Genomic DNA, 24,347 nt, shown 5'->3' on the forward strand with positions numbered 1-24,347 from the left:
TACACAGGGTGTGGGTGAGTGTGGGTAATACAGTGGGGGTGTGGGTGAGTGTGGGTAATACAGTGGGGGTGTGGGTGAGTGTGGGTAATACAGTAGAGGGTACACAGGGTGTGGGTGAGTGAGGTTATTATAATGCTAAGTACACAAGGTGTGGGTAATACAGTATACAGAGCACAGAGTTAATATAGCTGCAGGTACACCTTTAATGGCTGAATGGTTTATAGGTTGAAGGGAATCCCTGCATTAAGTTACACCTAGCTGCAAGGTTATACATTGGGACTTACCTCGGTTGCCATGTTTTCTGCAGGACTGCCTGTCAGAGGGGAGCCCCTCTCCCAGTTTATCTGCGTTCTGTTTCGAATCTGGTGGAGGAGGGAAGGGATTGTGTGTCCTTCACCGTCTGTGTCTTTTCTGCTTCACACCTCGGCTGGGATTTAATGGGCTTTGTGTTGGTGCTTAAGCTTTCAACGCAGATCTATCACGCCCAGTCCCTGGTGTCCAAATGACAGCTGTGGGGAGAGAGGCTGCTGTCCAGGGTGCTGACTGACTGACTGCTGATGGAGAGACGCTCTCCTCGGTGCTGAAACCCAGTGGATGTGACTGTAGTGCTGGATTGAAGGGCCACTAGTGACAGACACGATTCATATCCGCACTGTCTCTGGGAGGAGCGTAGGAGGGCTGCACACAGCAGGCTGGCAGGAGATAATAACAGAATGGGATGCCATAGAAATTAATGGGAGGGAAAATTAAAAGTGACATAGGGATAAAATATCATAGAGCATACATTGCTCACAATGCCCACTCGCATTTGGCGAGTGGAAACTGAGCCCTGGCAAGAGAGTGTGACGTGAGCTGTCTGGAGCTGTAATGAATGGGGAGGGGAGGGGAGCTTCTCTCCCTGGCTGCTGCATCTTAATTATGACAGAAATTATTTGTATCTCATCACCTTACTGCTACAGTGAGGGCCAGTTATACACTGCTTGTGACTTCCATTCAGTCCCTCACACAGGTCAGCAGAAATTAACCCTATCAGCACTATATGGAGGCTGATCCATGTGCACTGTATGGAGGGAAGACTTTAACCCCTCAACTTTGAACTCCATAAAATGATGAAGTGCAGGCCTGTTGTGCTAATAGTGCTCAGCTTTCCTGACAGAGATATGGGTCCCTGTGCTGCCTGTATACTGTGTTGCAGCTGTACATAGATATCATATTCACTGTTAGTACAATGTATCCAGAACTCGTGAAACTCTGCTCATTTACTTTTCTTCAGGAATAGAGAGGCTGCAGCTTGTCTCACTGCTGTGGGAGGGGGAAAAAAAGACCGGTCTGGGTCTTATTGAGGTAGTGTTATTAATTTGGTTTAATACCAAAATAGATTAAAACACCTGGTGCCTTTCAGAATCCAGTCAAGGAATGTTAGAATTAAGACAGCCTATATGGCAAAAGCACAACACAGAAAGAACAATAGAAACAAGTCTTTTTTTTCCTTCTAAAAATGACAGTTCTTATACTGTGATTGTAATATGCGAGGAACAGTACGCAGCTAACAATTGGTTCATAGTAAATGCTGCACACTTTTGAAGTTGCCATTTCATACGTAGCTATAAGGACAGTTATGTATTCGGTTATATTAATAAAAACTGTCAGTTGTCAGCTGTACTAGAATGAGGAAGTATCTGACTGCATGTAGCAGCTCTGCTAAGCTCCCACCCAATGTGTGGGTGGATTGTTATTAATAGAATCCCATATTATCTAAAGAACAATTTATATATATCTAGTGAGAGAGCAAGCGAGAGGGAGAGAGATATTATGAGCATATTAGAAAGCACAAGAGAGACAAAAAGAGAGAGCACAAGATGTTCTGGCCTGAAAGTTTCAAGTAAAAAAAAAAAACTTAGCAAAATAATAATATTAAAAAAACAAACAAAAAACATCTACACCTCTCTTTGGATGGATTACTTATTGGCACCATATTATACAAAAGAGGAGAGGGGGAGGGGGTTGCAAAAAAACACACAGATCTTGTGAAAATACAGACAAACTGGCAGATGGAGAGAAAAAACAGGAAAACAGGACACCTCAATAAACCTGACTAAATCAACAATGTGAGCAGGGAGTGAGAATGAACCATTTCTTATTACAGCATTCAAAATGCTCCAAAATGCTCCAAAGGGAGAGAGAAATGAACTCTATATCTCAGATGCCTACATTCAGCTCCACTGGTGAGGAACAAAAATTTAAAAATATCTCGTGAAGAAGATGAACACTTGGCCCAGTGTGCAGCGTACGATTACTGTAGGCTATAAATGGAGATATGTCTCATAAAAATAGTATAGAGACCCCCCTCTTATATAAATCACTAAAGAAACTGAAACATCCCAGAACACGTTATTAAATTAACTTTAGCCACACAGATCTAAACAGTCATGTTAATAAAGCAGATTTGATTCACAAGATCACAGATAAAATATAGTATGTATATACAGTAGAGTTTGATTTTACATATACTACACTAGAATTATAGCACATTACTCAGTGACACACTAAGATTTATATGAGTCTGTGATGTTCCCACTGAAATCTGCTATCTGGTCCTTCCCCCTCCACCCCCCCCCCCCCCCATGTCTTACTGAAGATAAAGGAGGGAGTTAAGTAACTATACATAGAGAGTTGTCATGGTGATCATTACATGCCTCTATGTGCTTTTTCCCACATTAGCTGAGGCTCATTGACAATTCCAGTCACATGCTTTATGTTCCCATTATAACCAGTCTCAAAATAAATCAGATTGCATCACAGCTGCAGCCCACGACTACTATAAACCATTATTGGTTGTATAATATTATATGATGAATTAAATTATTGGATTAACATCAGCATTTCGATCTACAGTACTTTGTAACATTTGTATTGTTAAATGATGTTCTGTATTCCTGATTGATTATAAGAATGGAAAACCCATAAGTAAAAGTAATTTCAATTTCCTTTTAAAGGAACATTCGAAAGCTCAAAGCACTTAGGCTTTCTGAAATTAACCCTTCTTTGAATTGATTTGGAACTATTTGAGAACACTTCCAGTGCTCAATGCTTTCCAAGAAGAAGCACATATTTACTGACAGTCTCTCTGGGACTAAGTCGACTACTGGCAAGAGAAGACTGTGTTTTTATTATTTATATGATGATATATATATATATCATATTTGTTTTTATTATTTATTTATTTCATAATCTCTGCACTCATCAACCTAGTTCCAGTAGTGTATTGAAATTGACTGGGTGCTATCCACACAAGCAAAATATACAATTGAAAAAAGGATGCACTCACACATCTGTTAAAAGTAAAGGAAGGCGTTGAAGTTTATTATGCAACAGGTATTAAGTGATGGTTTCCGATCAACGTTTTGACCCCCAGCAGGACTTTACCACGATCACCATAGTATTACCATTACAGTGTATTTATACCTTAAAGAAAAATGAATAAGACATGTAACACACCAATTGTGCTGGATCATCTTCCACCCAATGTAAACATTTAATTATATGAGTATATTTATGTATTATATTTACATAATTATGTTTGTTTTTTATTATTATATATTGGGGGACCTGCCTAACAACTCAGACAGAGAGTCCAGTGAATTTAGTTTGCAAGCCTTATATTTGAACCTGTAACTTTCAAAAACCCAATAAAACCTGTTCATGGGGAGTGCTGTTGTACTTGTGAGTCATCGCTGATCACAAATATGAGTGTTTTATAGAAGTAAAACATATAAGGACCATGATATCATCGGTGAAATAGCAGTTTTGTGTGAAATTAGTTTTGTGACTCTGGCCACTTAAAAAGACTGGACATACCCTATTATGAATACCCTCGATTGTCTACTTTTGCAAATGTTCCCAATTCCCAAATTGGTCCAGTTCAACAAACTGACTGAAAGAAAGCCACTTTATTCTACATCTCCCTGTAACTTTAAGGTACGGAGTGAAGTTTGGAACACACTGAACTGGATTTATTTCACCTTTGTTAACACACTATTTACCAACTATAACAATGCTACCATTGTAACCTATAGTTTACTACTAGTGATGTCGCGAACATAAAATTTTCGTTTCGCGAACGGCGAACGCGAACTTCCGCAAATGTTCGCGAACGGGCGAACCCGGCGAACCGCCATAGACTTCAATGGGCAGGTGAATTTTAAAACCCACAAGGACTCTTTCTGGCCACAATAGTGATGGAAAAGTTGTTTCAAGGGGACTAACACCTGGACTGTGGCATGCCGGAGGGGGATCCATGGCAAAACTCCCATGGAAAATTACATAGTTAATGCAGAGTCTGGATTTAATCCCTAAAGGTCATAAATCACCTAACATTCCTAAATTGTTTGGAATAACCTGCTTTAAAACATCAGGTATGATGTTGTATCGATCACGTAGTGTAAGGGTTACGCCCGCTTCACAGTGACAGACCAAACTCCCCGTTTAACGCACCGCAAACAGTCCATTTGCACAACCGCAAACTCCCCATTTGCACAAGGTTGGATACCAAGCTAGCCATGTCCCATTCCTTGTCTTCACTGATGTCATTGAAGGTCTCTTCCTCCACCCGGCCACATACAACACCAAAGTTCCCCGAAAGGTGACAACAAGCCCCCAGGGACGCCTGCTGTGTTTGGTCTTCCACCTCCTCAAATCCACCTTCCTCCTCTGACTCCTCTCTCTGCATTGCCTCTCTCTGCGTTATTATAAGGTGTGTTAAGTAGAACTATTCCTATCAGTTTAATCCCTGTTACGTCCCCTATCAGGGGACGTGTATATAAGGCATCGATTTTAGGAAGTGTGAGATGGAAAAACATGCTTGGTCGGTCCTCCTACTTCAAATTTGGGGCACTGCGCATGCAATCTAATGTGCCACCAGATAGGAATAGTACTACTTAACACACCACTCCTATCTGGTGGCACATTAGATTGCACGCGCAGTGCCCCAAATTTGAAGTAGGAGGACCGAGCAAGCATGTTTTTCCATCTCCCGCTTCCTAAAATCGATGCCTTATATACACGTCCCCTGATAGGGGATGTAACAGGGATTACACTGATTCATCTTAATAAAGGTGAGGTAATCTAGACTTTTTTGACTTAGACGACTTCTCTTCTCAGTGACAATACCTCCTGCTGCACTGAAGGTCCTTTCTGACAGGACACTTGAAGCGGGGCAGGCCAGAAGTTCTATCGCAAGTTGGGATAGCTCAGGCCACAGGTCAAGCCTGCACACCCAGTAGTCAAGGATTTAATCGCTCCTCAGAGTGTCGATATCTGCGGTTAAGGCGAGGTAATCTGCTACCTGGCGGTCGAGTCGTTCTCTGAGGGTGGACCCCGAAGGGCTGTGGCGATGCGTAGGAGTTAAAAAGCTCTGCATGTCCTCCATCAACAACACGTCTGTAAAGCATCCTGTCCTTGCCGGCGTGGTCGTGGGAGGAGGAGGATTACTTTCACCTCTTCCCCTGTTAGATTCCCATTGTGCTGTGACATCACCCTTATACGCTGTGTAAAGCATACTTTTTCATTGATTTTGTAACTGCTGCATCCTTTCCGATTTGCCGTAATTCGGTATCATTTCAGGCACTTTCTGCTTATACCGGGGGTATAGTAGCGTGGACACCCAGTACAGGTCATTCTCCTTCAGCCTTTTTATACGAGGGTCCCTCAACAGGAACTACAGCATGAAAGACCCCATTTGCACAAGGTTGGATGCTGAGTTACTTATGTCCTGTTCCTCGTACTCAGTGATCTCTCTGAAGGTATGTTCTTACCCCCAGCCACGTACAACACCACGGGTACCAGATAGGTGACAACGAGCACCCTGGGCTGCCTGTTGTGGTTGGTCTTCCTCCTCGTCCTCAAAGCCACATTCCTCCTCTGACTCCTCTTCCTCACAATCCTCTTCCAGCGTTGGCGCAGGTCCAGCAAGCGAGGCTGTATCTGGTGGTGATGGTGACCACAGCTCTTCCTCTTCACGCTCATCTACGGCCTGATCCAGCACTCTTCGCAGGGCACACTCCAGGAAGAAAACAAATGGTATGATGTCGCTGATGGTGCCTTCGGTGCGACTGACTAGGTTTGTCACCACCTCAAAAGGACACATGAGCCTACAGGCATTGCACATGAGCGTCCAGTAGCATGGCAAAAAAATTCCCAGCTCCGCAGAGGGTGTCCTAGCACCCCGGTCATACAAATACTCGTTAACGGCTTTTTCTTGCTGGAGCAGGTGGTCGAACATTAGGAGTGTTGAATTCCAACGTGTCGGGCTGTCGCAAATCAAGCGCCTCACTGGCATGTTGTTTCGCCGCTGGATATCGAAAAGTGCGCCATGGCCGTGTAAGATTGCATGAAATGGCCACACACCTTCCTGGCCTGCTTAAGGACATCCTGTAAGCCTGGGTACTTATGCACAAAGCGTTGTACGATCAGATTACACACATGTGCCATGCACGGCACATGTGTCAACTTGCCCAAATGCAATGCCGCCAACAAATTTCTTCCGTTGTCACAAACCACTTTGCCAATCTCCAGTTGGTGCGGAGTCAGCCACTGATCCACCTGTGCGTTCAGGGCGGACAGGAGTGCTAGTCCGGTGTGACTCTGCTTTCAGGCAAGTCAACCCCAAGACGGCGTGACACTGCCATATCCGGGATGTGGAATAGTACCTGGGAGCTAGGGGGGTGCCGTTGATGTGGAGCAAGACGCAGCAGCAGAAGAGGACTCAGCTGATGAGGTTATGGAAGAGGATGGAGTAGGAGGAGTAGAGGAGGTGGCAGCAGGCCTGCCTGCAAGTCGTGGCGGTGTCACCAACTCCTCTGCAGAGCCATGCATTACATGCTTGGCAGCCGTCAGCAGGTTTACCCAATGCGCAGTGTAGGTGATATACCTGCCCTGACCATACTTTGCAGACCAGGTATCAGTGGTCAGATAGACCCTTGCCCCAACACTGTGTGCCAGACATGCCATTACTTCCTTTTGCACAATCGAGTACAGGTTGGGGATTGCCTTTTGTGCAAAGAAATTTCGGCCGGGTACCTTCCACTGCGGTGTCCCAATAGCTACAAATTTTGGGAATGCCTCAGACTCCACCAGCATGTATGGTAAAAGCTGGCGGGCTAAGAGTGGAGACAAGTCAGCTGTCAGATGCCAGGCAAGGGAGTGACTTTGTGACATTGGCTTCTTACGCTCAAACATGTCCTTGACAGACACCTGACTGTGGGCAGATGAGCAGGAACTGCTCAAGGCGAGAGACGGAGGGGCGGATGGTTGAGAGGGGGCAAGGAGGACAGCAGTGGTTAACGTGGCTGAAGATGCTGGACCAGGAGGAGGATGGCGGCTTTGAGTTTGTGTGCTGCTTGTACTCATGTGTTGATCCCATAGGCGTTTGTGATGTGCGATCATGTGCCTTCGCAAAGCAGTTGTACCTAGGTGGGTGTTGGACTTCCCACGACTCAGTTTCTTTTGGCACAGGTTGCAAATGGCATCGCTGTTGTCAGAGGCAGACACACAAAAAAAATGCCACACTCCTGAGCTCTGCAATGACGGCATTCTGGTGGTGGCAACAGCATGCGTTGATTGGCGTGCTGTCTGGCTGACCCCGGGTGCCGATGCATGCTGTCTGACTGTGCCACTAGCTCCTTGCGACGACCTCCCCCTACTTCCAATAATAAGAAAGTAGAAAAATTCCATTCTACAGTCACTAAAAAAGAGTATCATATTAAAACTCTAATTACTTGCCATTCTACCTATGTAATCTATCTCTTACAATGTAGTTGTGGATACCAGTATGTGGGGAAAACGTCCCGCCAACTTAAGATAAGGATTAGCGAACATCTTAGAAATATTCAAAAAGGGTTTCCGAACCATAGTGTATCCAGACACTTTTTACAACACCATGGTTCGGATCCCAAGTCTCTAAGTTTTTTCGCTATCGAAAAAGTAGTAGGGCACTGGAGAGGCGGGGACATATCCAAAGCCCTTAGTTTAAAGGAATCTAAGTGGATTTTTGAATTGCGTTCCCTGGCCCCAAAAGGTTTAAACATTGATTTTGAGATCAATAAGCTGCTATAATTGACGTCATCTGAGATAGTTTATATATGAGAATATTATTCTTTTCATAGTTGTCTATTTTTATCCTTATGGCCCTTTTTAGCCTTTTCTACCAGGTTTTATAGATTTTATTTATTTATTGGAGAAAGTTCGATTTTCTGTTTCTGTCTGGTTGGGGATCAAGAAATTGCTGGACAGCTGTTTTTATACATATGGGATTTAAGTTACCCTTGCATAGTGACTCAGTATTGGGTCCATTAACCATTTTTAGTTTATGTTTCTTTTAATATTGTAGTTCCCCTATTATTTATATGAGTGAGCTACATTAGTGATACATTCATTTTAATCTATGCTGGATTATGTAATTAATATGTGTCTTTTATTTTGTTTTTTTTCTTGTATGCAATATTTGCCATTTGAAATGAATATATTGACATGAGGACTGTTTGCCCACTCTTAAGATGGCCACCTTGCCCTCAATTTAAGATCGGACATTACTATACCCCTAGAAGAGGGAAGAGAGTTCCTTTCGCCATCTAATTACGAAACCGGAAGTGACACGGACGGTTTCTGCTGCTATACACGTCACCGGAAGTGACGCGACGGACGGACTCCATTTTTGGACACGTGACCGGAAGTGATGCGACGGAATACCGATAGGACTCAAAACACCCCCCTTTTTTCGTAGTCACACATGATTTTATTATATCATGGATGCTGACTATGATGGGAGATGGATATATACTATTAATACTGTGCTTTATTGCTATTTATGTATTATTGCATTTATTTGTGTGTCCTTCCGAACCGGATGTGGAGCCATATTGGAGGTGGCAGACCACATATATGGCTAATTACCTATACAAGTGTTGTTAATTTAGCAATTAAGTATGTAATACTACCCCCTATATAAACTGTGATACATCCATTGTGATTTGGAAGAGCACCTGAGGAAGACCACAAACAGTTGGTTGAAACGCGTTGTGTGTTGCAATATTGCTTTTTATCATTTATCTTTTAACTATTTGTTAAAATAAATTACTTATCCTGATACTCCTGGCTCCTGGCTCCTGACTCCTGACTCCTGACTCCAAACTTGATGATCATTGAGACCTAAGGGGAACTGGCCTGAGGATTCAAGGAAATGCACATGTCCCATTTAAGTGACATGAAAGCTGCATAAGTCCTGAGCCTACTTTTAAACGGCTCATAAAAGTGTGAGTGATTTCATCTCAGAATTTCCCTTTGTTTTATATATAATATACAGGTTGCACTATGTCCTTCTCTGTGTTTTTATTTTTTGTATAGGGATTTTCCATTAGAGAATCTAATTATTGTGTATAAAGGAGGAGATACCTATTTGTCCGATTTAAGGTAATCACTCCCGTTTGGTGTGTGTGTGCGCTTTTACCTCTTTTTGGTTGCACATGTTTCTTTAAGTATATATAGTGGTGATATACTTGGTTTTGGCTGCACCATCCACCCACTTGATCCTTGAGCGCCACTTCTATACTGTTTTCTGTTATTTCCCCCTACTTCCAACTCATCTCCTCCTCCTCCTCCTCTCTGTCTCCCAATCTAAACTTTCCCCCTGTTCTTCTTCTCTTCTAGCGGGCACCCACGTGACATCCACGGATGCATCGTCATCATCAACCACTTCACTTGTATCTGACAACTCAGCAAAGGAAGCAGCAGTGGGTACAACATCATCATCATCACACCGTACATGTGTAATGCTGCCTGACTGAGACATATCCCTGTTATCTACATCCTCTCGCAATAATGGTTGCGCATCGCGCATTTCTTTCAACTGATGTGTAAATAACTCCTCTGACATACCAAGTGAAGCGGCTGTGGTGCTAGTGTTGGTGGTGGCGGCAGGCGGGCGAGTGGTAACTTGAGAGGTGCCCGAAGCTAAGCTGGAGGAGGATGGTGCGTCGAGGTTCCGAGCGGAAGCTGTAGAAGATTGGATGTCCTGTGTTAGCCAGTCAACTATGTCCTCAGAACTTTTCAAGTTCAGGGTACGTGGCCTCTGAACACTGGGCATTATTCTAGGGCCAAAGGGAATCACAGAACCACGACCACGATGGCCCCTACGGGGTGGCCTGCCTCTGCCTGTCATTTTTTTTTTCGATTAGTGATACTATGCGTGCAAGCTACTGTGACAACAGATATGAGTGGCACTGGTGTGACACTGTGCCCTGGCAGGCCCTGAAACGCACACTCGTGAAGGAAACTGACTGCTATTATATTAGAGTCCAAAAAGTTTTTTGTTTTTTTAAATGCAAGCTATTGGGACACCAGTGAGTGAGTGGTGGCACTGGGCAGGCCCTGAAACGCACACTCATGAAGGAAACTGACTGCTATTATATTACAGTCCAAAAAGTTTTTTTTGTTAAATGCAAGCTATTGTGACACCAGATATGAGTGGTGGCACTGGGCAAAATGGGCACAGTATACGCTGTGAGCCTGACACACACGCTGGCAGACAACTAACTGCTATTCAATCTATTACAGTCAAAAAAATTTTTTTTTTTTTAAATGTACACTACTGTTACACCAGATATGAGTTGCACTGGTGTGACACTGTGCCCTGGCAGACCCTGAAATGCACACCAGTGAAGGAAACTGACTGCTATTATACTACATTAAAAAAAGGTTTTTTTTGTTTAAATGCAAGCTATTGTGACACCAGTGAGTGAGTGGTGGCACTGGGCAAGTGGGCACAGTATATGCTGTGAGCCTGACACACAGGCTGGCTGGCAGGCAGGCAACCGCAATTACATTACACACAAAGAAAAAAAAGTAGACTGATGTTCTAGCCCTAAAAAGGGCTTTTTGGGGGTGATGTCCTTACAGCAGAGATCAGATGAGTCCTTCAGGACTGTAGTGGACACTGAATACACTAGCCTAGCTATCAATTTCCCTATGAAATTAGCAGCAGCTACACTGTCTCTACTCTCACTAAGAATGCAGCTTCACAATGAATGTAAAATGGATGCTGTCCGGGAGGTGGGGGGTCTGGGAGGGAGGGTCTGCTGCTGAATGGCTGGAATGTGTCTGCTGACTGTGAGGTACAGGCCATGGTCAAAGTTTACTCAATGAAGACGAATAGGGGGCGGACCGAACAGCGCATGTGTGGCGAACAAGCGATGTTCGCCAGGAACTATTCGCCAGCGAACAGTTCGGGACATCACTATTTACTACTGTAATATTGTGTACACTACTATCACAACTATTTAATCTAAAATTATGGCAAAAAAAAGTGAGCACACAAAAAAAAAACTCTTATCATGCTTACCCAGCACTCCATGGGCTGAAGTAGCCACCTCCACAGCATTATATTAAAAAGGATATAAGGAGTGAATTAGACACTCACAGACAAATATTTACTCCACTCCACCAGACTATGTTTCAGCTTTTTGGAATCTCTCTCTAGCAAGAGGGAGACATAGAAAGAAAAATAGTAAAGATTAAAACACAAAACAAGAGAAACAACAGGTAAAGCTTCTGTCTTCCTTTAAGTCCCCCTGCAGTAGAAGAGAAAATGACTGGGCAGGTATGTTTTGGTATTCAGGAAAGCTGTGCTGCAAATATATGCTATGCGTTGTTGTGTCCTTGAACACTATCATCCCCCAACATATATGACTTGCCTCCCACTTCCTCATTGGTACTAGGCTAGTAGAGCTGCAATGCAAACTGTGTAGAAACTTGAGTTCACCAAGTCTTCCAGAGAAGAGAATCCCCCAGTCCCTTTCCTTGTTCCATGATTGCCATTCAATATTTTGTAGGTTTTTCAATTAAGATCTCTCCATATGACCTTGATACCATTTTTACTTTTGTGTTGCTCATTTGTAGTTGGATAGGACTGTGACACTGTCAAGTATCCCTCTCCATATATAGGTGTTGATGCCAATTGGGGTGCTTCTGCCTGCTGGATAAGTAACTCATCATATAGGATGACATCATCCACCAAGATCTCAAGATCAGCTGGACCCATTTTGGGCTTTATTTGTGGCTCAAAAATTGCAAGTAAATTAAATAATATGTCAGAATCAGAAAATAAGAAGTCAGATAAGAAGACTCTAGGCAGACAGAGGAATTATCATCTGTACAAATAGGACTGTTAGCTGTTCATGAAAGCTAAATATACCCTACACTGCTCCATGTATTTAACCTTTTTATAGCACCTAAAGAGAAATGGGGGCTACAATGCATACACTGCATTACAATTTTACCAGATACAACATGTTGTTGTCAGTTCTAATGTTCAGACTTATTGAAAACTGAAAAGGTGTGGATCAAATCAACATTATACTTATTTTATGGATTGTTGCCCCACTCATAAGAATGCCTTAGATTAGTAGCCTGAATAATATACTAAAGCCTCTGCTTACTAAATGCCCTCACAGACAGTTCTTTGTTTCATATAGAGCCTGTTGCAATCGGTAATATTCAGAGTGCCACTTATAGTAAGAAATGAAAGGCATTATGAATTAAAACTGACCCGTCTTCCATTTATAATATTGACTTATAAACCATTACAGTTATTTTAAATAAAGTAAAAGAACATTGAGTTACTACTACAATATATTTTTGTTGACCAACAATTTTTTTCCCTTTTTAATCAGCTGTAAAACTTTTTTTAGATGGTATACTGCCTAGAGTTTTGTTACAACCCAACATCTGAACATAACAATCTAGATCACTCTAAAAGCCTTCAGTAAGTGCAAAACTAGTTAAAGAAAACAATAGTTACAAAACATATACCTAGAAAAGGGCAGTGATCAGCATGTGCTAAATTGAATTAGCTGTCAGGGGATTTGCCCAATCCTTGCTAGCTGTTGGTCATTATGAACTCCTTTAACCTTATGAAAGAAATATTTTTAATTAAGTGCAGTAGAAAAGTTATTGCTCAGGACACAGAAGCATTATCCACTCATAACCAGGTGTACAGGTGACATTTAAAAACGTTCTTTGATAAAATGTAATCTGTCCGTGAAAGAGGCCACAGGCATATCACTCACCGACAGTCTTTGGGTTTTATTTTTTAATTATTATTTGTTTTAATACCTTAACACAGATCAAAGTTAGGCATTTAATGGTTTCTGGGACTTAATAATGCAAAGAGTTGACTAAAGTTTATTTTTATTACTGATATAAGAAAGCCTTCGCTAGAATAAAAACATTTTTTGGTGATGAATCATAGCACCATTTTCTCCTCTTGGTTATTTTGGACCTTCAGGATATTTTTTTGTCCTGTATTTTTTTTTAACAACTTCAGTAAACATTTGTTGCGTTTATCATTATAAATTGTGTAAGAACATTTCATTTGCAGAAAAAAATAACCGCTTTTGTGCAATTTCTAAAAATATGTTATGTTATTTACTTGCAACTCTTACTTTGGGGACTAAGCTACTTTTAAATAAAAGTAAAATTACAATTTTAGGCAAAGTTAGACTTATTAGAGAGAGAGAGAGAATATAGGTAGCGCGAGAGAGCAACAGATACATTTATGAGATTAGGAAAGAGAAGAAGCTCATCTATGGATAAAACTAATGGGTATAAGACACGGAATGTGGGTTACTATGGAGACTGAACTGGTTTTATCTTAGAGAACTAATGATTATCAAAATGTGAATAAAATGTCAAAAATTGAAGCTATCTGTACTGTGCAACCTTATTAGAAACCACAGCCACTAGGTTCTGAGATTTTTAAATGCCACATTAAAATTCACTAATTGCCCTTTATGCCATTTACAACTTTTTTTCCCCCTTAATGCTTAACAACCATGAAGGGCAGAAAATTACATTGTGATTTGCTTAAAAAAATAAAAAAATAAAATGGATTTTGCAAATGTAGAAATTGACATTTCACATTCTGACAATAAGCCCCCAAACGTTCCCCTGAATTAATTTGTTTATATATAAACACTGCGCCTGGAGGGATATTGTCTATACCTCACTGATGATGCCTAACAAGGTTGAAATGATTGTCTGGGATTGCTGTATCTCTCGTGCAAAGAGAGCCAGCCTGTATTTTGGCTCTGTTTTGCCCTTTTGGGTGGAATCAGTTTGAGATGCAAATTGCCTGCTTCTCTCTGTAATGGCACAAGATGAGCTAAAATCAGAACTTTCGTCATCCTGAATAAAAAGCTAAGTTTTTTTCACGATATTTTCGAAGTCCTTGGAGTGCTATCATTACTTTCTTTCTATTATTTAGCTGTTAAGCACCGGTCTTTTTTACTATTAATCCAGGAGTGCAAGCAATTGGAACTTTATATATATATAGTTCCAATTGCTTCCAATAGCTTTTATATATATATATATATATATATATATATATATATATATATATATATATAATATATATTTATATATAAAGAGTAGTTTCTCTTTGTAATATGCAAAATCGGCTGCCATGCAATCTACTATTTCAGTGGGTATGAAGTCATGGTTAAGCAAGACAGGTATACCATATACTCACAAATTCACAGACACATCTGGACGCGCAGGGTCTGTAACCACTTTGCGCAGCTACTGGTTTGTATCCACCGGCCAACTGAGTAAGATGCCTTCACAGTCTTCAAAGAAACATCCAATGTTTCACATCCTTGGTGTACACAATTCAGCTGCTGATGTTCTTTCATGCTCTCTATTACAGGTCTCCAGCCAGGCACTCCCTCCGGCCCACCTCCATACGTCCAGGATACCACCATTCCTCCGGCTAATCCTGGTTTAAGCGGACTATTGCTCCACGCACAAGCACTGTCACCCAACACCACGATCACTTACGCCAGGGCACTGACTATTTTTTAACAAATTCAGAGCTGAGTTTTACTTACAAGGAGACTTTTCCATTAAAACTATGGTGGCTTTTGCCTCTTTCTGTCACCTACACCTTAAACTTTCACATAATACTATTAAACTCTAGAAAGGATTGGACTAAGGTGTCTGTGACAAGACCAATCTCGCCACATTGCATTGGAGGAGCCTGGTTGCCCGCCTCTTGCCCTGTGACTATGGACCCTGGGAGATTTGGCCCGTTCAATTCAGTATGATAGGAGTTATGTATTTTTGTATCCTTTTGTGTTTTACTGGTAACATGTGCTCAATGGAGTCTGCCTCTATCCCTGGATATAATTGGATTATTTTCCCCATTGTCTCCAGGATAGAGGACTCTGTAAAACCGGTTTGGGCCAGATAGCCATGCTGCCAGACAAGCCCCAAAAGATACTTTACTAACTTCTGAACCCCTGGTCTGATTCATGCCATTTTTTGATATGTTGTTCCCCTGAATGGGTTGATTGTGAATATATAATATTTTTTTTATGTGAATGTGATGTATATTTTAGAAGCTATGAATATGCTGTAAAAACTGTATGTTTCCTGCCTGTGATAAATTACATTAACCCATTGTGTTCAGTAATTATATAACAGGCAGAGGGGAGGATTTTGTGTGTTTGTGCTGGGTGTGTTTTATGTTTTACTGTACGTGATTGGTTACATGTTGTCCCTCCCTGTGGGATGTCCCCTTGCATGGGGACTTGCATAGAAGTCTGTGAGTGTTAATTAAAACAGACCACTACTTAACCCTCAACACGGAGCTCTGTATCATCTTTGGGGGGATTTACTGTATGCTGTTAGAGACTGATTGCCAGGAGTGTAAGCTGATTGTCTGTTTTTCCTGTTCGTCTGCTAGCAGCTATTAGTGAGGTTCCAGTTCAAGAGGTGGAGTGCTATTTTGTATCCAGTTCGGGAGTCTGGTGTTCTGCAGTAGCTGTGCCTGTATCTCTGGAAGGGGAAGATCTTCTAAACAGCGCTTTTAACCCCTTTTATGTCTGGGGGTGCCGTTACAGTGTCCTTGTGGGAGAGTAAACAAAAAATATACCAGCATATAAATGACCCCCCACTGTGTGGGGGAAGAAAGTAGGTTTTGTGTTATTTAAAGTCACACTACCACTTGGTGCCTTCTGATTTGGTCTGGTAAGGGCGGTGCCTTGGCTTTTATATATTTTCGATCTCCTACTTTCTTTCCCCACACAGTGGGTGGTCATTTATATGCTGGTATATTAGTAACTAGTTGTCTCTCACCTTGACCTGTGTTAGGTTTTATACTATTGTTTCTCCCATAGGTTCAATAAAGGTAGGGCTTCCTGTTGGGGGTCTTTCCCCCCCCCCCTTCTCTTTCCCCTTCCTTATTTGTTAACTCTCCCACAAGGACACCTTAGTCCAATCCTTTCTTTAGTTATATACTGCGGGTTACTCCCCATTTAGGGAGAGTAGCAGTGGGTATTTTTTTGGCACTGCTCCATTGGTCCCCTATCATATCGGGTCCTTTAGATCAGAAGCCTACATCTACGTTTTCATTTACTATTAAACTCTACCTTACCGTGGTACAACACCACATCCTCACTATCTACCCTAACCATGCACCTTTTTCTATCTTCCTACCCTATCAAGAAAATCCTCAAAAAGGTATTAATAAGGTCACGGTTTCCCCTGGTACTACTAGATTGCCGATAGATGGTCCAATATTCAGGCTTCTTAGCGATCTATTAGACAAATCCCCGTTTGACCATAATACAAATCTGGTCATTAAAGCCGCCATCTTTTTGGTTTTCTACGGTTTCCTCAGACCTAGGGAGTTCACGGTCATACGTCAAGGAGATACCACTCTATGTCTTAAACTTTCTCCCTTAAAGAAAGTAGATGACCACTACATACTCTCCTTACCTTCTACTAAAACTAATCACGCTGCCTATCCTACTATCATTCCTCTCTTCCCTACCGAGAATCTTTGGTGCCCAGTTAATATTCTGAAATTTACTCCTGTTGTCTCACCCATACGCACTCACCAGACACTCCACTACTACTACTCCAAGGGCACCCACTCACCACAGCTAAATTCATTTCACACGTCAGAACCCTACTATCAGGGTTGGGCTACAACCCAGTTTCCTTCTCTGGTCACTCATTCCGCATAGGCGCAGCATCATCGGCTTCAGGCACTAACACCACGTTACACATCATTAAGAGACTGGGACGCTGTAAATCATCAATATACAACACTTATATTCCTTGACCAGAGAGGGAGCTCAGACAAGCCTTCAGAAATCTTGCTGTTTAAACTTGCAATCAAGTGTGTTTACTTCAAATCCTTTTTGCCCTCTTTTTAAAGGCCTACTTGTACGTTGGTTTCGGCACACCTCAACCAACTTTGCTTCTCCTTCTACAAAATTCCGAGCACAAGTTGGAAGGCCATTTGGCCTGAATTTGTGGGAGGAGTTATGACCCTATTTAAACCCCTACCCCCCTACTTACCTTTGTCGTTCAAGCGGTTTGTCCCCACCCACCTACACCCTTCTTTGTATACCTTTCACCTTTGTAGGCCCTCTTTTTACAGGCCTACTTCTCCTTCTACATTCTATTTACATATTAGAAATTCTGAGCACAAATATATATAGTCAGATGTTGCGAGGTGGGGCCTCCATGAATAGGATTTGTTGTTCCAGCACATCTCACAGATTTGCAATCAAATTGAGATCTGGGGAATTTCAAGGACAAGGCAACATCTTAAACGCTTTGTCATGTTCCTCAAACTATCCCTGGATCATTTTGGCAGTGTGTGAGAAAGGGGGGTTTTAAAAGTGGAATTGGCAGGATTTTGCAACACACTGGATATGAGGTGTAAAGGTGAGGTCCGATTTAAAGATAACACAAGGGCAGCAAATTTGCAAGGATCAGCTGATATGATTACTAGACTTGCAGACTCGTTCAGTTACCAACTGCAATTTGTCCAAATTTGGCCAGATTGGTTAATCATATCAATTCCTGAACTATGAGCCAAAATGAAAGCTAAATTGCAGAAGATACATTGCATCCTACTATTGTTGCATACTGTTCAATAATTAATTAATTATAAAATGGATATGATACATGTTTCAGTCTTTTCCCTTTTTCAGCTTTATATAATCAAATTTTATAATAAGTATCTTGCAAGTGGGAAAACCAGATCTTGACAGCCTATAAAAGCCTTGTAATGCTAGGAGAATGGAATGTATGTATGAAATGTGGCACCTTCATTTTTTCATTATTGTTTTAGCCTAGTTTAGTGATAAAAGTTCAGAAATTAACTAAAACCTTTACAACTGTCTATTTGCAAAAAGGCACGCTATAACTGGTAAATTGATATTACGTAATTTAGGAATTAAGCACATTAATACAACAGCAGCTTGCTCAATGAGAATTGTTAACACCTGTCTCTCGCAGTACGTCTTCCTGTTCTGTGTTTTCAATATCCACATAGTACCATCTGTCATGGCACCTGTGGGACAAGTAGCCTACCTTAATCAGCTTCTTGTTATTACCCAGCTACTTACACAAGCTGCACAGAAAGCTATGAGATAGAGAAGCAGAATAAGGAGTATTAACCATATGGGTGACAATGTCAACAACAGCCAGTCAAATGCAAATGTTTTAGTTTTTCTATTTTTTTTTTTCTTTTTAGATATTTGCTTTCCATTGGTTTGGGGATTTTCAATTTCATCAATAATTCAACAGCATTTTCTTGTTTCTACTTAATTTAACTTGGTAATAGAGATTTAAATGAAACCCATGAACTAACACTAGTGCAACCCTGTTATCTCAGTTTCAAAATTTTAAATAAACTAGTGTTAAATGTACAAGACGATATCTATAAATACTATTTTAAAATATATTATATATATACACCTTGTAGGAGAGCACTCACAGGACTCAATTTGATTCAAATAAATAGTGCTATTTATTGCAGCAACAGATTATCAGAGTAGCAGTGTCAACGTTTTAGTCCCCCTGGACTTTTATCAAGACAATTCAACAGTGTAGCGGAGAGCTGGTCTTTCACAGGTTAACTCCACTAAAGATCCCAGTAAGGCTCAGGAACAAGTTATAAAATACCATAGAATAATAATCACAGCAAGCAAGGTAATCCACAAATATCCCAATACGGATCCCAATGACTGGACGACACACACCATCAGGAGCAGAACTGAACTTTTAATCACTCAACCTTCTTTTATAGCATTCAAGGGAGGGATTTACAATAATTATTACAGTAGCCAATCATACATGAGTTGCCACCCACACATTCCCTCCCCTTAGCCTGACTCATAATCCTATTATGCAGGACACAAATTCCCTGGGTTTCTGGATGTACCCCTAAACATAGGGGTACCCCTTTAAATATTATATCCCCTGGTAGCCCTGATCTGGGTGGGGGACATATCCAAACATCACCCAGATCAGACCAGGGGTTCGGGAGATTTGTGGAAGTAGTAAAAAGACCGACCGCACTGGAGGTAACAGCCGAAATTGGTTCCATGCATTTTGGCCCCGTTTGGTAGTTTCTACACTAATTTATGGGCAGTGTGGAGGTCTCAGCGGTGTTTGCCTAGCCAAATGTCTGATTTGGGTTCCAGACACTCGAAGGAAAAAAAAAAAGCTGTTCGGGAGTTTAAAATGGCCACCGCCACGTGTTCGTTTCCCGAATGGCGGCCACCCAGAGGACAAAACACACATTACACGAATCACCAATTACCCGTTTGCAACATTGTTCGGAACGGTAATTGGAGACACACTTATTCCTGGGTGGTCTGGTTGTTCAGTAGTTTCACTCAATTTAATGAACGGAATGATTTTAGCGAACAATCAGATGAATGCTGCATAAACATATATACATAAGGCAAAATTTAACAGAAAGCATATGAACATAGAGAATTTTCAGGACAGCCCAATGCCCCTCCGCTACAAACAGTGATTACAAAACCATTTAAATATGCAATGATCTAGTGTTCATTGGAGGGTGAGGTAATTGAAAACGAGGTGACGTGTCTAGTTGTCAGAATAATTAATGTGATACTCCACAGGAGTTGATGATTAGGTAGATATAAAAAGTGCACAACTATTATAAACATATATACATCTATTTACACATTATAGAGATTGTTGTCACGGTACTTACAAGACACCCATGTATGTCTATAAACATTTTTGTAGAAGGGATAATATTTCAAAGGAATTATTTATATCTCAATATATCTACCTAAATAGTGAAAGCATGGGCTGCACTCGCGGTCTTCTCATGCAACAATTCTTTATTTCATCTAGTAACAAAAATCGACCTTCTTCAGGATCACAATTGCAGGGCTGGCACTTGGACATTGCCAGCCCTGCACTAGTTGGCAGGGGAGAATCTCGAGGGGGGGAGGGGGGGCGAATTGCCCCGTTGCCCCCCCCCCACCTGGATCTGCCAGTGGGCACTGGCATACTTAAACAATTCCGCACTCTACTGTATCATCTATTCTATGTCGATGATAATGCTACTTGCTTTCAGGTGTTCAGACCCTGTAAGCACTCTAGCTTGATTAAGTGCTTTAGGTGTGAAGAGTATATCCTCTTTTTTCCTTTTTACCAAAAAAAAAAAAAAAAGAAGAAGGAAGATTTCAATAAACACAAGAGGCAGAGCACCAGCCTTGAAAATACTTCTCATTGAGCGGAGTTTGGAAATCTGTGATTGTTTGGCCACAAAAAGTCTGGGCGGGGAAAGAGGAGGTGGGCTTTCAAAGGTTTCAGACAAGATATATGGAAAAATGAACAAATAAATGCATGCATGTTTTCATTGGGGTGTATCTACTAAACAGTGTTACATTTGTTATATATATATATATATATATATTGTATTTGGGAAGAAACAAAATCCCAGCCAGCCCCCAATAACCAGTAATACTCATGCATTCTTTAAATTTAGTGTCTAGATTAAATTAGTAACAGTGAAAAAAAATAAAAAAATAAACCATTGTTAGGGGAGTTTAAAGCCACACACTAGTATGAAAAGTGGACTTAAAACATTATTTCAATAACAGATTAATGAATATTATGAGATAGAGAACAGTAGAGATGTAATCATACAATTCTCTGTAAGTTTGAGGCTAAAGTTGATTACTTAAAGGAATATTCCGATACCAAAACAACTTTAGCCTAATGAAACTGTTTTGGTGTATAGATCATGCCACTGTAGCCTCACTGTTCAATTCTCTGACATTAAGGGGTTGAATAATTTGATTTATGCAGCCTTAGCCACAACTTCTGGCTGTGACAGTCTGTACACACCCACAAAATAGGTTATTTTTTGCAGCTTAGTGTGTTTACTTTATAAGTGACTTATGCGGTTACCTCTTCACGATAGCACTTGTGTATACACGATTGCCAGCTTGTGCATGCATACCCCACAACTGCAATTGTGTACACACATTTTAACTATTGAAAATGAGATTTGTTATTCAAATAGCAGAGACAGCACTACCATTATTAGACTTGGTCATTTGTTTTAAGAAGAAATTGCAACTCAGGCAAAAGTTTTATTCCTAACACTATAGTGCTTTCTGGTCCCCCTCTTCCTGGAAGCCCCTGGCATGTAAAGGGTTAAAATAAACAAACCTTCAATTACTCACCCAATTCCAGTGCGATGTCCCTCCCCATAGGAAAATATTGTCTCACTTACACACTCCCTGTCATATAGTCACCATTATTTGGACACCATTGGCATGAAGGTCAACAATTTATAGGTAGGTGGCACGTGTCAAAGCAACATAGAAACATAGAATGTGATGGCAGATAAGAACCATTTGGTCCATCTAGTCCGCCCAATTCATCCACATGAATGCCAGGACCCAAGGTTTCCAAACAGAACATTGCCAATAGCTGGCATCCTGCTACAATCTCCTCCCCAGGTAAATGACATACACACAAATGGCCATTCACCTGATCTAAAAGAAAATGTGATCCATCAGACCAGGCAACCTTCTTCCATTGCTCCATGGTCACGAGCACTCTGACCAGTCTGTGGCTGCACAGACCCGTAAGCAGCAAGTTGCAATGCCCTGTGTAACGGAATGGATCCCCTTATACACTTTTATTCCTGGTTGTTCGGCTGTCCGTACAACCCCCATTCATTTACCAAACGAACTATGTGGTCCCCTTGTTCAAACCTCCTAATGACTGACCACCCCTGGCTGTTAAACAGAAATTCATCATCAGGGCAAGGGTTTTCCCTGTGTGGCCACCGTTCGTATAACTGAACACACGTGCTCCAAGAATTGGCGGTCATTTTGTCTCCCAAATGCAGTGGTACATGGTCGTCAACGGCATGGAACTATATCTCGGATACGAGACCCCAGGAAGATCCGGGACTCTTGTACCATTGCACATCCAACTTCCCGAACAGTTATGAGAACGGTGTTCCGGAGGCATAAACTACCGAACAGGGGGAGCATTCGTCAGTGTTCGTGTGAGAACATCCGAAATATGACTGATTTGTTTTCTATGGAACTGTTTTGGGGCATCACCTCATGGCCAACCGGTCAAAACGTCATTCGAATGGTGCTCCCGAACCACCAAAAGGGATCTGAGCGCTATTTCAACAAAGTGGGTGCTCAGATCCAAGCTAATTGGTGATATAACTTTTATGGGGTTCCTATGTTATTATAATGTATTTTTAGTGTGAAATGTAATAGTTTCTATGTTTCCTGTATCTGAGAAATAATTGAATTATAGTTTTCTCACTCAATTATCTCTCAGAAACAGAGGCTCCTGGGAGGAAAACCCTTGTAATGTTGAGGTGGAAACCCCATGCTAGGGTTCAGTGCATAAAAGCCGTGTGTCACCAAAATAAAATCAGTTGACTCCCAGAACTATGTGTCGTCTAGTTGCTGGGGAGGAAAGGGTCTTGGATTATTACAGTGCTTCTCTCAGCTTCAAGGAAGGACTAGCGGAGATACCCATGAGTGGTATCAGAGCTCCGCTACACCCGGTGTGTTCTGACACATTTCTATCATGGGCAGCATAAGGTTTTTAACCTTCACTCTCTACAAGCATCCTGATGCTGGTTCACTGGTTGTCCTTCCTTGCACCACTTTAAGTAGGTACTAACCACTGTGTACCAGAAACACCTCACAAGACTTGCAGATACTCTGACTGTCATCCAGCCATCACTATTTGGACCTTGTGACAAGACCAATCTCGCCACTGTGCATTGGAGGAACCTGGTTGCCTGCCTGCTGCCTTTTGACTATGGACCGGCATTTAAATACTTTATTTTCCTATGCAGAAAGGTCTATTCATGTATTTCTGCTCTGGCGTTCGGTAGATTCTCGGATTTACCGAATTAACTCATTTAACCCAGATAGCTATGCCATGGAGCCTATTCGTGTAATAAAAGACTTTGGCTCCATGGCAATTGAACTGTATGTGTGTGGTCTGAGAGGCATTCAGTAATAATGTGCGCTCAGACCTAAGCTATCTGGGGATATGTTGCATGTCTGTATTTTATGTAATAAATGTAACTTTGCGTATTTTATTGTATTTTACGGTCTTTTTACTGCCAGGTGCTTAATGGAGTTTTGTCTCTGTCCTTGGAGATAATTGGATTACTTCCCAATTATCTCCAGGATATACGACTCTGTGGAACTGGTTTTGGGCAGAAAAGCCATGCTTCCTTTGGTCACAAAGGACTTCGATCTATCTTTTGAACCAATGGACCAATGTGGATGTTTTTGACATATGTTCGTATTTAGAGTATGCTGATACATAAAATGTATTTTATGTGAATGTGATGCATACTTTTTAAAAGTTATGAATAATGTGGAAAAACTATTTCTCTGCCTGTGATAATTACATTACCCATTGTGTAAGGTAATTGTATCACAGACAGAGGGGAGGATTTTGTGTGGGAGTGTCTGAGTGTATTGTACGTGTTTATTGGTTGTTTTCCAAAACCCTGTGGGTGGTACTAATGTGTATATAAGAACAATAAACCCACAGCTCTGTCTGTTCCTGCTTGACCCTCAAAACGGAGCCTTGTCTCGTTCTTGGGGGGATGGATTTATTGTGTACGGCACATTCCAAGGACGTAAGGAAAGCGAAGTTAAAATAAGTAGTTCCTTAATAGCAAGTCAGTTGAGGTGTGCCGAAACTGACGTAAGGTTAGGCCTGTAAAAGAGGGCAAAAATAAGAAACGATTAAGTCAAATGCGTTTATTAAGCAATACATCATTTAGCCATTTCACAGAAAGCCATCCTTATCTCTTTCTCTGGATTGGGGATGTATCTGTTGTATGCAGACGATTTCCACCTCCCCATATTTTTAATTATGTGTGTTGGTACACGATTACCTGAGGCAGCTGTGGCTGCTCCAATGCAAAAAGAATGGCCCGAAAA

At 41.4% G+C, this 24,347-nt stretch overlaps 1 protein-coding gene across 2 annotated transcripts in view; it reads right to left on the minus strand.

Annotated features, from left to right (window-relative positions):
* GOLGA7B (golgin A7 family member B) overlaps nucleotides 1-24,347 on the minus strand; it is a 252,415-nt gene that overhangs the window by 30,058 nt on the left and 198,010 nt on the right. The window contains exon 1 of one of the 2 annotated variants that reach the window (XM_063435357.1): nucleotides 285-683. The exons of the other annotated variant lie outside the window; for it this stretch is intronic. Coding sequence (XP_063291427.1) covers nucleotides 285-296 — 12 coding nt within the window. The 5' untranslated portion in view covers nucleotides 297-683. Of the gene's footprint in view, nucleotides 1-284; nucleotides 684-24,347 lie in introns of those variants that run through there. 2 annotated transcript variants of the gene reach the window in all.

This window comes from Pelobates fuscus, chromosome 10 (assembly GCF_036172605.1).
Source record: "Pelobates fuscus isolate aPelFus1 chromosome 10, aPelFus1.pri, whole genome shotgun sequence".
NCBI lineage: Eukaryota > Metazoa > Chordata > Amphibia > Anura > Pelobatidae > Pelobates > Pelobates fuscus.